A 14423-nucleotide genomic window follows, 5' to 3' on the forward strand; every position below is an offset into this window, starting at 1 on the left:
AAATATGAGTGCTTAATGAATTACTTTGCCCCTGCACTATTCTATAAAATGAATTGTAGAGTGAAAGGAACTATTAGCAAATAAGAGTGCTTTATGAATTACTTTGCCCCTGCACTATTCACTATTTGTGAATTTCCCATTGGGATTAATAAAGTATCTATCTATCTATCTATCTATCTATCTATCTATCTATCTATCTATCTATCTATCTATCTATCTATCTATCATATAGTGCCTTTCATATCTATCTATCTATCTATCTATCTATCATCTATCATATAGTGCCTTTCATATCTATCTATCTATCTATCTATCTATCTATCTATCTATTCTGTAAGATGATTTGTATGGTGAAAGGCACTATATAAACTAAGCCTGCTTTATGAAGTACTATGCCACCTGTACTATTCTAAAAGACAATTTGTAAAGTGAAAGGCGCTATATGCAATATGACTGATTTGTGAAGTGCGTTAACCCCGCAACATTCTATAGAAAAATTTGTAGGGTGAAAGGCGCTACATAAAGTAGGGGCGCTTTATGAAGCACCTCGTCACCTGTACTATTTTCTATGACCATTTGCATAGTGAAAGGCGCCACATCAAATAAGAATGTCTACTTTATGAAGCACTTTTCCACCCGCACTACTCTGTAGGACCACTTCTGTGTTTTGGAAGGCGCCGTATTAACTAGAAGTGCCCGTCTTTTGAGGTGTTTTCCCTCTGCACTGTGTAGTTTGACAGCCATTATATAAAATGAAAACTGATGACTTGCTTTGAACTCCTAGGTCTGCCTCCAGAGCCCGTTCAGGTCCCCTCCCAAAGCCATGCCACCTCAGCTGGCTTGATGCCCTACATGCCCAGCCGGCCGTCACTCGGACGCACAGGTGGCCCCGAGCAGAACGGAATGTCGGAGAAGCAGTCTGGTGCGGGGGTCTCGGCAGTGGGGGGCCCCCTGGTGATGAACAGTTATCTTCAGGGGGTTTCCAATCCTGTTGTGGGATCCATGCTTGCTGGTGTCCCAAAGGCAGCCAGTCTGGTGGACAAGACCATGTCCGGACTGGTAAGTGGGCATCTGGACCTGAATTTCCTTCTATTTGAACATTCTAGAATGTTGAGTTTTCAGGAGGTGGCATGGCAGCGGGTGTATATCACATGGCCGGGAAACTCACTTGTGTTGTGTCTTTCGCAGTCGTCCAGCAGCCACACATCTTTACTCGGAGAGCCACCTAAAGACCTGAAGATGCCATCCAACCCGTACCTGAACATGGCCAGTGTGCTGCCCAGCCTGGTTCTACAAGGTAAGCCGGTCACTGTGGAGTGGGTCAGTGCTTATTGAAATGCCAGGAGGTGATTTCATGGGCAGATAAAACCCTGCTGCCCAGACCTTCATCCAGTCCTTTATATGTGGGAGGCAAGTAAGTCAGATAAGACACCACCTTGGAGACCACCCAAACCCCCTTGAACACAAATACACTTGTTCATGAAGCTTTTCTGAGTCACATTGTTGGCATAACCACCATCCTGTAGCTGACCTGACGTCCTCGTCATTGGCGTGGTGTGTCCCATAGAGGTAGCTGTTCATTTTTGGGCACAGGTGGTAGTGACACAGGGTCAGGTCTGACGAATACAGAGGAGTGTGGCATCTCTTTGTTGACCTCACGTACACCAGGGATGTGGAGGTTAGGTGTCCTGATCTCAGTATGAGGGGGAGTGGGCGCCATGGCGGGGGGGTACTCTGTTTGGGGGTCTGTCTCCTGCATTGTGCGTGGTGCTGCTGAGATGAGCTGTAGTCTCCTCTGACTCTAAATTGGATTAAGTAGGCTTGAGAGCAGGGATGGTGATGACGTCTGGCCATTTGGTCACATCGGTACATCAGATGGAGCTCTGGGTGTGAATCCTTTCTTACTTCACATGGCGTCAGAGAACAGCTGGTAAGGCGCTATATACAATAACAAGGTTGCAGACTTTGACCACAGTACAGAATTTCCTGCATGGCCACAGTTGAGAAGGAACACTGGGATAAAACAGAACCTTACAGTAGTAGACTGGTGTAGCATTATGGGATGGAGTCCACTACAGTATGTTAACGTCAATTTACAGTGAGTGTGCTTATACAGAACGGCCAGCGTGACGCCAAGCAACTCAGACTGAGCCTGTAAAGCACTTTGGGATGGAATTCACTTTGGAAAGGCGCTATACACCGATCAGCCACAACATTAAAACCAGCTGCCTGAATAGCTGCTGCCCCACCAGGGCATGGACTCCATGAGACCTCTGAAGATGCCCTGTGCCCCAAGTGAATCCTTAAAGTCCTGTAAGTTGTGAGGTGGGGCCTCCATGGATTGGACTCGTTTCTCCAGCACATCCCATAGACGCCTGATCAGACTGAGATCTGTGGAATTTGGAGGCCAAGACACCTTCAGCTCTGTGCCGTGTTCCTCAAACCATTCCTGAAGATTTTTTACAGTGTGGCAGGGCACGTTATCTTGCTGAAAGAAGCCACTGCCATTAGGGAATACTGTTGCCATGAAGAAGTGTATGTGGTCTGCAGTCGTCTGTAGGTAGGTGGTACGCATCAAAGTAACATGCACACAAATGTCAGGACCCCAAGTTTCCTAGCAGAACTTTGCCCAGAACACCTCATTGCCTCTGATGGCTCACCTTCTTCCCATGGTGCATCCTGCTGCCACCTCTTCCTCACATAACAACACACACACACCACATCCAGCCATCCACATGATTAAATGAAAATGTAATTCATCAGACCAGACCACCTTTTGTTTTGGTCCCTGGTCCAGCTGTCATGCTCACATTCCCATTGTTGGCACTTTCGGTGGTGGACAGGGGTCAGCATGGATGCTCTGGCCAGTCTGCGGCTACACAGACCCATACGCAGTAAACTGGGGAGCACTTTGTGTTCTGACACCTTTCTGTCGTGGCCAGCATTAAGTGCTACAAACAGACAAGCCTTCGCTCTCCACACCCATCGATGAGCCTTGGGTGCCCGTGACCCTGTCTGCGGTTTCCTCAGCCTCGGACCACTTTTGGTAGGTACTAACCACTGCACTCTGGGAACACAACACAAGTCCTGCCGTTTTGGAGATGCAGTGACACAGACGTCCAGCCATCACAATCAGGCCCTTGGCAGAGTCACTCAGATCCTTACACTTGCCCACTTTTTTTGATTCCAACACATCACCTTCTAGACCTGTTCACTCGCTGCCCAACACATCCCACCCCTGGACGGGTGCCATTGTGACGAGATCACGGATGGTATTCACTTCACCAGTCAGTGGTTTTAACGTCGTGGCTCATCCATGTCTAATGTCACAGTTTGTCCAGTTCTGTCCCTACCCAGACAGTGGGAGCACCGTGTCCACTCACAGGGTCACCTGGCATTTCCAGCCATTGGCATTCCACATTAACGTGAGCCTCTGTGATTTCTTCACAGGCACCTTCTGTTTACTTGTTTTCTGCGCTCTGCCTCTTTACATGTGGTTGACTGCGATGCTGTACATTATCCATTACTGCTGCCCCACCACACAGACCATAAACCTCGGAGCACAACAGGACGAGCTGCGAGTCAGGTCAGCTTGGTCCAGATCTGCTCCTGTTCTTCACTGCAATGACATGTAGACCTGAGGATCCTTTCCTGCTTTTATGGTGATCTGAGGTAGGGCTTGAATTGGCATCCTCATGGCGTAGGGTACAGCGCCTTACCCACTAGGCCACACCACACCCCTGCATTTTACAGAGGCTTATTTCTGAACTCTTCACAATTTTTACCGCCATTGTGTCTAAAATATATATAGGTAGACGGAATCCCCCCCACTCCAAGCCCTGGCCTGAAGAGATTGGACCAGTTTGGTTGCGTCCTTGTTAATGGTGTCATTGAGCTCCTCCTAACATTGACTGTCCACTTGGTTTGCAGCAGCAGCTCCATCTGGCACCAAAGCTCAAGCTCTTCAGCCCCATGGCGGACTTTATGGCTCCACGGTGAACCCCACAGCTTCTCAGACGCCCGCCGCCCAGTATGCCGTGGAGGGCACATCGGACTATTCTCACCAGTATGGACAGTACTCACAGGTGAGCATCTCAATTTATCCGGTCGAGGGACTTCAAGTGTCCAGGTGGGCAGAGAGCCTCAGGCTGGCATCACAAATGCCCTGCACTCTTTGTGATAGCTGACACCTCAGCTTCACACTGGCACCCCAGGTCCGAGTGTGGCAGGCTGCTTTATTATTATTACTTTCCTGCTGGTTTGCTGTTCTCCACAGATGGCCTGAGGCTGAGGTGAGTCACCCAGGCTTGTGACAGTCTTGGTGTTCAGCGGGGCCCCTCGTGGCCAAAGGAGCTGCACTGTATGCCACAGGACTGCCAGTCCACTCGGCACCCATTGGATGTCATGTGTGATCTTCAGCATTCCACTTTATCTGCCAGCTCTGCAAAGTCTACTGTATGGTTTAGAAAGTGATTGTGCTGTAGCTTATGGGATGGCGTTGAGCAGGGAATGGCGCTATATAAAGCCGCAAGTTAGCCTGCTCAGTCTCCACCATTGGGCCCACGGCATGATAAGAATCAAGTCGCCAAACCTGGTTGTGCTGCAGACTCTATAGCTGAGAAAAGAATATAGGAAGGGGATCATGGGATAGGGTTCACTGTGGAAAGGCGCTATATAAAATCACAAGTTAGCCTTTTCAGTTCTCATCACAGAACTGAACGTGTAAACGCCAACAAGTCACCCACCTGTCAGTTCTGCATACCATACAGCCTAGGAAGTGATCGTGGTGTAGCATGCCTGAAGGGTATTATGGGATGGAGTACACCATGGAGAGGTGAGATATAAAACCACACTGTTCAGTGCCCCCTACTGGGCAAACAGAGCGACAGCAAACAAGTTACCTACCTGTCACTGCTGCAAACTGTATAACTTAGATTAGGACTGTGATATAGCATACCTGAAAAAGAGAGTTCACCAAGGTAAAGGCGCTATATAAAATCACATTTCAGTCTGCATATGACCATGAGTGCGGGAGTCACCCAGCCTTCCAGGGCGGCAACGTTACAGCTAAGAAAATGATGGTGCTATTGTATTCCTGTAAAGGTGTTACGGGATGGAATTCACCACGTAAAGGCGCTATATAAAGCTGCAGGTTAGCCTGCTCAGTGTCCACCGCTGGGCCCACCAGTATGGCTACAAGCAACTCACCAAACCTACCAGTGCTGCAAATTGAAGAGCTTAGAAAATGATGGGGTTTATCATGGAGAGGGAGACGCTCTGTAAATGTCCAGTTAGCCCTTTTGTTCCACACCACTGCGGGGGGCTGCATATTAGAAATAATCCCACATACTGTACCTGCAAAGGTGTTTATGATGACATGTGCTATGGAAACCCAGAGACGAGCCTTCCTGTTTAATCTTTAAGGGAGCAAACAAGATGGAACTATGAATCTGCAAAATCCATTTAATTTGTAGCCTTATTTATTTGTTTATTTTTTGTCTTGGCAGGAAGCACTGCAACAGTGGTACCAGCATTACCAAGCGCAGGGGTATGGTGGCAACAATAGTTCAGAGGTGTGTGACCCTTGGGGGCTGTGCGGTGTAACAAGGGGAAAGCTTGGTGACTTGGAGGATTGGGTTTGACTTCTCCTTCCTAACCAGATAGCTTATGGCACCAATCAGGTCACATGTTGCTCTGTTATAAGGAAATGTTCTGGATGGGGACAAGCAGCGAGACATTTAGGGTGTGGGCCTTGACATGCTGGCACTATGTTGTACTGTAATGTGTGTGACATGAGAGTCTTAACGTGGTGTCAGCAGTGCACACAGTAGGACCAGGAGGTGGCTTGCTAAGGTAAAACCATCTAGGATATATTTACTGTATATACAGGAGATGTCTGTGTGTCTGTTCGGTGGTTATGTGTCTGTTATCTAACAGATGGCGCATGACAAACATTAGCACTGCTTTTATGAATCAAATTTGAAGTGGCATATAATAGATGCCTGTTGGAGTGACAAATACAAAGCATTTTATTACTGCATTTGTTTGTGAGGCACCACCTGTTGGAATGATACATGCAGTACATTTTATTACTAGAAATAATATGTGATTTGCCACTGGGTGGAATGATGCATGCAATACATTTAGTTGCTGCAAATGTTTTTGATGTGCCATCTTTTGGAATGACAAATGCAATGCATTCTATTACTAGAAATGTTTGTCATGTGCCACCTGTTGGAATGATGTATGCAAGGCATTGTATTACTAGAAATGTTTCTAAGGCATCACCTGTTGGAATGACATATGGAAGGTATTTTTATTACAACCAATGTTTGTGATGCACTCTCTCTTGGAATGACACATGCAATGAATTTAATTATTACAAACTGTTGTGATTCACCATCTGTTGGAATGACAAAGGCAGTGCATTCTGTTACTAAAATGTTTATGATGTGCCATCCGTTGGAAAGGGAAAGTCACTACATTTTATTACTACAAATGTTTGTGATGTGCCACCTGTTGGAATGACGCATGCAAGGCATTTTATTATTACAAACTGTTGTGATTCACCATCTGTTGGAATGACAAATGCAGTGCTTTTTACTACATGCATTACAAAATACATTCCAATAGATGATGCACTGCAGACGTTAAGGTCTATGTCTTGGACGGGGAGTACAGCTCATATAGGATATGTGGACATGTTAAGGTTTGATTTTCATTTAAAGAGTACAGTAATCCCTCCTCCATCGCGGGGGTTGCGTTCCAGAGCCACCCGCGAAATAAGAAAATCCGCAAAGTAGAAACCATATGTTTATATGGTTATTTTTATATTGTCATGCTTGGGTCACAGATTTGCACAGAAACACAGGAGGTTGTAGAGAGACAGGAACGTTATTCAAACACTGCAAACAAACATTTGTCTCTTTTTCAAAAGTTTAAACTGTGCTCCATGACAAGACAGAGATGACAGTTCAGTCTCACAATTAAAAGAATGCAAACATATCTTCCTCTTCAAGTCAGGAGCAGATGTCAGAGAGATAGAGAAAAAAAGCAAACAAATCAATAGGGCTGTTTTGCTTTTAAGTATGCGAAGCACCGCGGCACAAAGCTGTTGAAGGCGGCAGCTCACACCCCCTCCGTCAGGAGCAGAGAAAAACAAACAATCAAAATCAATATGTGCCCTTCGAGCTTTTAAGTATGCGAAGCATCGTGCAGCATGTCACTTCACGAAGTAGCTGCACAGAAGGTAGCAACGTGAAGATAATCTTTCAGCATTTTTAGACGAGCGTCCGTATCGTCTAGGTGTGCGAACAGCCCCCCTGCTCAATCCCCATACGTCAGGATCAGAGAAATAAGAGAAAAGTAAGTTGGGTAGCTTCTCAGCCATCTGCCAATAGCGTCCCTTGTATGAAATCAACTGGGCAAACCAACTGAGGAAGCATGTACCAGAAATTAAAAGACCCATTGTCCGCAGAAATCCGTGAAGCCGTGAAAGGCGAAGCGCGATATAGCGAGGGATCACTGTACATACAATAAAAGTGTTGTAATATAACAAACATCACACCCCATTTACATTTTATTTTGTATAATTGAAATAAACACATGAGGTCATGAGCTGTAAGTAATAACTGAATGAATGACATCACGAGCACAAGTGACAGAAATGAAGGTGGCCGGGCTGACACTCCATGACAGGCTAAGGCACTCAGCGATTTGGGGGGCCACAAGGGGTTGAGTTGCTGGTTCTCCAAAACGAGAAGAGCCATCTGAGCACATCCCACTGGGCAAAGACCCTGCAGCCCACCCAGGACACGCTGGACAGATCACATGTCTCAGCCGGCTTTGGAATGCCCAGGAAGTGCTGGAATCTGTAGCTGTGGACAAAGAAGACTGGGCTGATGTATTCGGGCTGCTTCTGCCACCGCAACCCTCTTGAACTGAGAAAAGCGCTATATAAATGTAATGAAACGTTATTATTAAAACAGTTTTAGAAGATGATGATCAATGAAAATTTTGCATGTGGAAAAAGTAAGCCCATCCCTGCATTTATCACTTCTCCAAAACCCACAAAATACAATCCGGTTTAAATGATTAGAACATCCATTAGAGGGGATCTCGTCTGACCCTGTCCCCTTGTTTAAACCTCAGACATTTAGTTTGGTTTGCTCTTTGCTGTTGACATGTGTCTTTATCACCACACTGACATCAACAGAGGTCTCCAAGGTCTTCACAAAGGAGGTTATTGATGTCCACATGTCAAGGAAGGGATTTAAATACATTGGAAATCAACCACTTCGTTGTTCAGAAGATAATCTACAAGTGGAAAAAAATCCAAACAGCTGCCAACTTGTCCAGGTAAGCAAGTTCAGCCCAAGAGTAGAGCGCGAGATGCTGACAGACGTCTCTGACAGCCCCCCGAGTTTCAACGCAGGACCTACAGGCAGCTCCTGGCACTGAGGACATCTACCACAAGTTATAACAACGTGGAAGGTGGTCTCTGGAAGGCCATCCAGCAAGACTAAAGTTTGCCTGAGAACAGCTAAGCAAAGACCAGGACCTCTGGAATCAGCTGCTCTTTCCAGGTGACTCAAAGAGAGCAGGTTTTTGGCCACAGAACCAGAAGACACATTTGGAGAAAACCAAAGGTGGCATTCAACCAAAAGAACCTGATGGTACCTGTAAAGCAAAGTGTTGGACATGTTCTGGTTTGGGGCTGCTTTCCTGCATCAGAACCCAAGCAGCTCGCCAACGCAGAATTCTTCTTGGTGTTTGAGGATCATGCGAGACCACCTATCAGCAGACTGAAGTTCAACCGAATGTGGGCCCTGCAACATAACCATAACCTCAAACCTACCAGTAAATCCATTAAGAAAATGGACATAAAGAAAGGAATGGAAGGCTCTGGAATGGCCGTGTCAAAGCTAGGACTGCTGAATCCCATCGAGATGCTGCAGGGGGGATTTGAAATGGGCTGTGCGGGGCAGGACATCCGAAACATCACACAGCTGAAAGAATCAGGCCTGGAGGTGAGGGGACAACTTACTGCCAGTCGATGTCAGAGGAAACACTGACTTAGGGGGGCAATACCAGCTAGTAGAGCCAAGGGGGCACCTTCTTTTACCACAGATGGAAATGGCATATGGCATCTGGTCATCTTTTGTTGCATAAAGTCAAATTTGCATTGTTTCTTTCCAATGATATCATCTTCATCAGAAGATTGTGTCAAAGTGAAGATCAAATCTTGATATGTTCACATATGTTAAAAAAGAAAAAAACATGACATGAGGTCTACTTGATTTTTTCTTACACGACTGTATAAATGTGCCATACAATTATGTAATATCCATCCATCCATTTTCCAACCCGCTGAATCCAAACAGGGTCACGGGGGTCTGCTGGAGCCAATCCCAGCCAACACAGGGCACAAGGCAGGGAACCAATCCCGGGCAGGGTGCCAACCCACCGCAGGACACACACAAACACACCCACACACCAAGCACACACTAGGGCCAATTTAGAATCGCCAATCCACCTAACCTGCATGTCTTTGGACTGTGGGAGGAAACCGGAGCGCCTGAAGGAAACCCACGCAGACACGGGGAGAACATGCAAACTCCACGCAGGGAGGACCCGGGAATCGAACCCAGGTCCCCAGGTCTCCCAACTGCGAGGCAGCAGCGCTACCCACCGCGCCACCGTGCCGCCCAATTATGTAATATGTAATTTATATATATAATGTATGTGTGTGTGTGTGGAAGAGAAGGTCTGTGATACGGTTTGCATATTTGCAGCTGGAGATCCACAAAGGGAGAAAAAATGAATCACGTATCATAAAGTAGTTTTTATTCCTGAGCTTTCAACCCGTCAGGGGTCTTCATCAGAGGATAATGCTTAGACTTACAAGAATCAAAGGCAATATATAGCAAAAAATTACATGGGGGGTTGGCTAAGTCAGTGTGATCAGGAGGGGGGGTATTGGGTGTACAGTTTATTTATTATGAACATGTTCTTCTTAAGTTGGCATATGCTGGATTTATGTCCAAGTGTCTGTTGATGGCGTTCTCATTTGATAGCCAAGATTCGGCCAGCTCTCTGGCACTTTTAGTACTGGCCTTGACTCTTCCTTGTACATTGTCCCAGTTAAATGTGTGTCCTGTTGATTAAGTATGCGTGTAGATCAATGAAAGTGAGTCCTTCTTCAGAACCCCCACCCCACCTGGCACTCACTCCCTTATCACCACAAGGTATCTGAAGGTACAGCGCGCATCCTGGCCAAGTCAGGCGTCAGAATAGCACACAAACCCACAAACAATCTGCGCACGGTCCTGTTTAATGCTAAAAACAAGAAATCGATAGCAGAAACACGAAACGCAGTTTATAGTATTCCATGCAGTTCTTGCTCAGTGGTATACATAGGACAAACTTCAAAAAGAATCGCAACACGTATACAGGAACACCGCAACGCCGTCAGAAGAAAGGACTCACTTTCATTGATCTACACGCATACTAAATCAACAGGACACACATTTAACTGGGACAATGTACAAGTAAAATTTAAGGCCAGTACTGAAAGTGCCAGAGAGCTGGCCGAATCTTGGCTGTCAGATGAGAACGCCATCAACAGACACTTGGACATAAATCCAGCATATGCAAACTTAAGAAGAACATGTTCATAATAAATAAACTGTACACCCAATACCCCCCCCCCCCCCTCCACCTAATGTGTTGCTATATATTGCCTTTGATTCTTGTAAGTCTAAGCATTATCCTCTGATGAAGACCCCTGGCAGGGGTTGAAAGCTCAGGAATAAAAACTATTTTATGATACGTGATTCTTTTTTCTCCCTTTGTGAATCTCCAGCTGCAAATATATATATGTGTGTGTGTGTGTGTGTGTGTGGGTGAGACTATCATAGATGTTGTTGGAGGTTTCTGACGCTCTTTCCCTCTGCAGGTCCCCACGTACTCCCAGCCGAGTTCCAGCGCCTCCGACACTTTCTACAGCCAGGTGACCTTTTTTGAATTGCTTGGCCGGTGGGCCTCTTTGGGTCTTCAGCTCTAATGGTAGCTGCTGCTCCTCCGCTGTCTGTTGTTGTTCACTTGAGGGTTGCCGTTGCTTCTTCTTTCCATTCGCACTGAACTCTTACTCCATTGCTTTATTAACTCCCGGCCTCACTTTTGAGTCCATGGCAGACATCTTTCATGCCAATTTGAGGCTGCGGACTTTTGTGGATTTTGTCTGGTTGGCTCAGTTTTCATTTGGTAGATTGACTTCACTGTTAAGTGTGCTTATCAATTGGCTGATGGAGCTTGGGCTCATTTGACTATAAAAAGAAATTTTTTCAGGAAAAAAGGCAAAAATCTTAGCAGCAGAACCTAAAAACTGGACATTAGTTATGATTCCATACCGTTTGTGGATTTCTACCATTTAAGAGAGCAGCTGGACTTTAGACGTGGTGGATTCTTGAAGCCTTTTCCACTATGCTGTTTTTAGCGCCCCCTTCTTTGTTGTTTCTGTGGCTGAAGGCATCTGAAAGGGGTAGGCGTCCATCATGACTGATGGTCACCTGAGAATTTAAGGTCCAAATGAAGGGAAGTGTGATTGCCACAACCAGATGAACCAGACACCTAGTGGTCACCAGGTGCCATTGCACACCAGACATACAAGGACAGGGGCACATGAAAGAAAAAAAAAAGTTCACCTCAGTGGGTGAGAGGCCACATGATGAGAGTGTTACTGCTGTAGGCACACCTAGTGGTCACTGTGGAGTATTACACACCAAGCATGTGAAGAAGACAAGGGGACACACTGAGGTCAAGGGGGGGACCACCTACGAAGTGGAGGCGTAACTGACTGGATGTGCTACTTGCTGTGGCAGAAAACCCTCACAGCTGGTGGTCTTCAAGGAGGTGAGGATGGGGGAAAAAAAACTAGAGGTTTAATAAGAAGAGGCGTTGCTGCTGCCGGCAGAAGATCACACACCCTGGTGGTCACTTTGTAGCACTGCAATTCTAAACAGGTGCAATGGCAGGGGGGGCTCCAGATTGGCAGGCAGCAGACTTTCTGAGCACTCTGTTAGAATGAAAGCACTTCAGTTAATGGGGGGCAGGGTTGGTTTCTGCTTTGCACCCAGCACTGCCAGGGTCGGCTCTGGCCTCCCCCAAACCTGAAACTCTCGGAGGCCCTGTTTGTGAGAGGTGCTATACTGTCAAGTCAATGAATGTATCTGAACTGCTCCGTCACTGTGAGTCGGGTAACAGGTGGAGGTCCAAATTAGGCAGTAAGCTGAAATGCTGACAGGGCATCAGGGCCTTGATGGTCACCAGGTCTTTGTTTTTGTCAACAGACGGCCACAAGCACAGGCTACGGAGATTACACGTCATACATGCAGGCTGTTTCACAGTACTACTCGCAAGCAGGCCTGCAGCCGGGGTACCAGCCCAGAGTGAGCGGCAGCAGCAGCAGTGGTGGAGGTGGCTGTGGTGGTAGCAGCAGTAAGGTTTGTGAAGTTTGTATCCTTGGCATAGCCTTCAGATGCCCAGCCATACATAGCCTCCTTCCCGCTGGCACTCCCCTGTCTTGATTCTAAATGCACATCAACATTCATTTTGTTTTTCTGACTTTCCAGGATGAAGACCTCATTAAAGCTCCTTTTAGCACCTCAGGCCACAGTGGCAGCACTAGAGGAGGTCAGCAGCCCACTGCCCTGCCAAGCTACAGCGGCGTCCCTGTACTGTCCAGTTATGTGAGCTCTGTGGCCGCTGGCCAGCCTGCCAATTCTGGTTTAGACTGGAGCCATTACTACTACGTAAGTGTGTGCCTTTCTACTTATGTCATCTTTGCTCTGGGACTTCATCTTTGGTCATTTTATTTCCACTGCCCTCAGCATGGTAAACACACTCAGACAGGGGGTGACACTCGTAACAAAACCAAACACGTTCACCTTCTATGTCTAACACTCTGGGAAGGCAAATGTGTCACCGGACTCAGCCATGTCTCGCAGCGAAAGTCAGCGGTGGGTGAGGGGACGGGCTGGCCGTGTATGGAAGTCAACGCTGCCAACGGCTCATTATTAGACCGGGGGGCATCACTGATCTGCTCCTTTCTGGCAATTTCTACGAAAACCTGCATTGTTTCATGCTGCGCTCTTTTTCAAAGTTCCCACATGACAGAGTACGTTATGCTCTTCAGAAGTCCCTTTGCTCTTTTAATCTGATTCAGTGAGCGTGTACACGGTTGGGGGGCTCCACAGTTATGGGTACCCAACATAAAACAGGCCACCCTGCTATTATAAAGTTATACCCCATGCTGGAAAAAAAGGTGAGAGAATTACAGGCTTTCATTCTGTCCCAGTTTGTGAAGCTCTAGTGAACTCCATGCCCAAGAGCGTTAAGGCAGTGCTGGAAAATAATGGTGGCCACACAAAATATTGACACTGTGGGCACAATTTGGACATTTTTCACTTAGGGGTGTACTCACTTTTGTGAGATACTGTAACTCTCACTCTGACTGCTTCGATTCAGAGTGAAGGGCACAATGGTGCCACCTACACACTCTTGTTATTCTCTTCTTTTGTTTTAAAGACCCAGACCCGAGGACAGAAGCGCGATTTCTCCCAGCTACCACCCCAGGCAGCGACTCCCGATGAAGAACTTGTGGGCCTCAGGCCAGCCTACGTCGACTCGTACTTCAAGAAGAAGCGACTGTAGGGGGCACAGTGGCACCGTCCAGAGCCGCTGCCATTTCCCGTGTGCTTCTGCTGCCTTCTCTGGTGTCTCGTCTATGCCTTAAATTAAACTAGGAACGGCTTACACCTCGCACTTGATGTTTAAAGGAAGACCAACTTTTTATAAGGATGCTGCCAGCGACTTTTCTATTTCCGTCGATAAGGAGCGAGTGCGCATGGCCACTGCTGGTAATCGACCGTTTCTAATTGTGTTAAGGGACTTGGGACCAACTTTTAAAATAAATGACATGAAAAGTGGAGTTCTGGTGATGTGTTGTCTTTTACTGCCCTTGTGCTCGCTTCATGATCCTCGGTGACTCGCTCTTGGCAGACCCTCAAAGCCCCCAAGGAGCGACACGCTCTCACTGCTCGGGGTTGGATGAGTGCCTGGCTCTCACCAGATGGCCGTATCACAGGCCTTTTGGCACAACTGCTGAAAGACGCTTTACAAGTGAAGTTTGTGTCTGGGAGAACTGCAGCTTGAGCTTCTTCGACCCTTGTCCCATTCTGGATGGAGCTCAGGTAACATTACGTGTTCCATGCCTTAGCACCCTGATGGCCACGAGGGTGGTGGTGGCAAAGCAGATGTGGGTGTGAAAAACATTATGACAGACAGAAGATGAACCAGAGAGACAGAGAGTCTACACTAATGCCATTAAATGGGGCACACCAAGAATCGGAGTGCCAGGACTC

At 46.9% G+C, this 14423-nt stretch overlaps 1 protein-coding gene across 4 annotated transcripts in view; it reads left to right on the forward strand.

The window, feature by feature from the left end:
* Positions 1–13990, forward strand: part of raver2 (ribonucleoprotein, PTB-binding 2) — a 233669-nt gene extending 219679 nt beyond the window's left edge. For 2 of the 4 annotated variants that reach the window (XM_051932711.1, XM_028810954.2), the window contains 8 exons: positions 785–1059; positions 1189–1297; positions 3931–4085; positions 5508–5573; positions 10958–11011; positions 12351–12503; positions 12633–12812; positions 13588–13990. In XM_051932711.1, the coding sequence (XP_051788671.1) occupies positions 785–1059; positions 1189–1297; positions 3931–4085; positions 5508–5573; positions 10958–11011; positions 12351–12503; positions 12633–12812; positions 13588–13713 (1118 nt within the window). In that variant the 3' untranslated portion in view covers positions 13714–13990. The remainder of the gene's footprint in view (positions 1–784; positions 1060–1188; positions 1298–3930; positions 4086–5507; positions 5574–10957; positions 11012–12350; positions 12504–12632; positions 12813–13587) is intronic. The other 2 variants (XM_051932710.1, XM_028810952.2) reach the window with 2 other exon arrangements.
* Positions 13991–14423: the final 433 nt, after the last annotated feature.

Source organism: Erpetoichthys calabaricus, chromosome 10 (genome assembly GCF_900747795.2).
Source record: "Erpetoichthys calabaricus chromosome 10, fErpCal1.3, whole genome shotgun sequence".
NCBI lineage: Eukaryota > Metazoa > Chordata > Cladistia > Polypteriformes > Polypteridae > Erpetoichthys > Erpetoichthys calabaricus.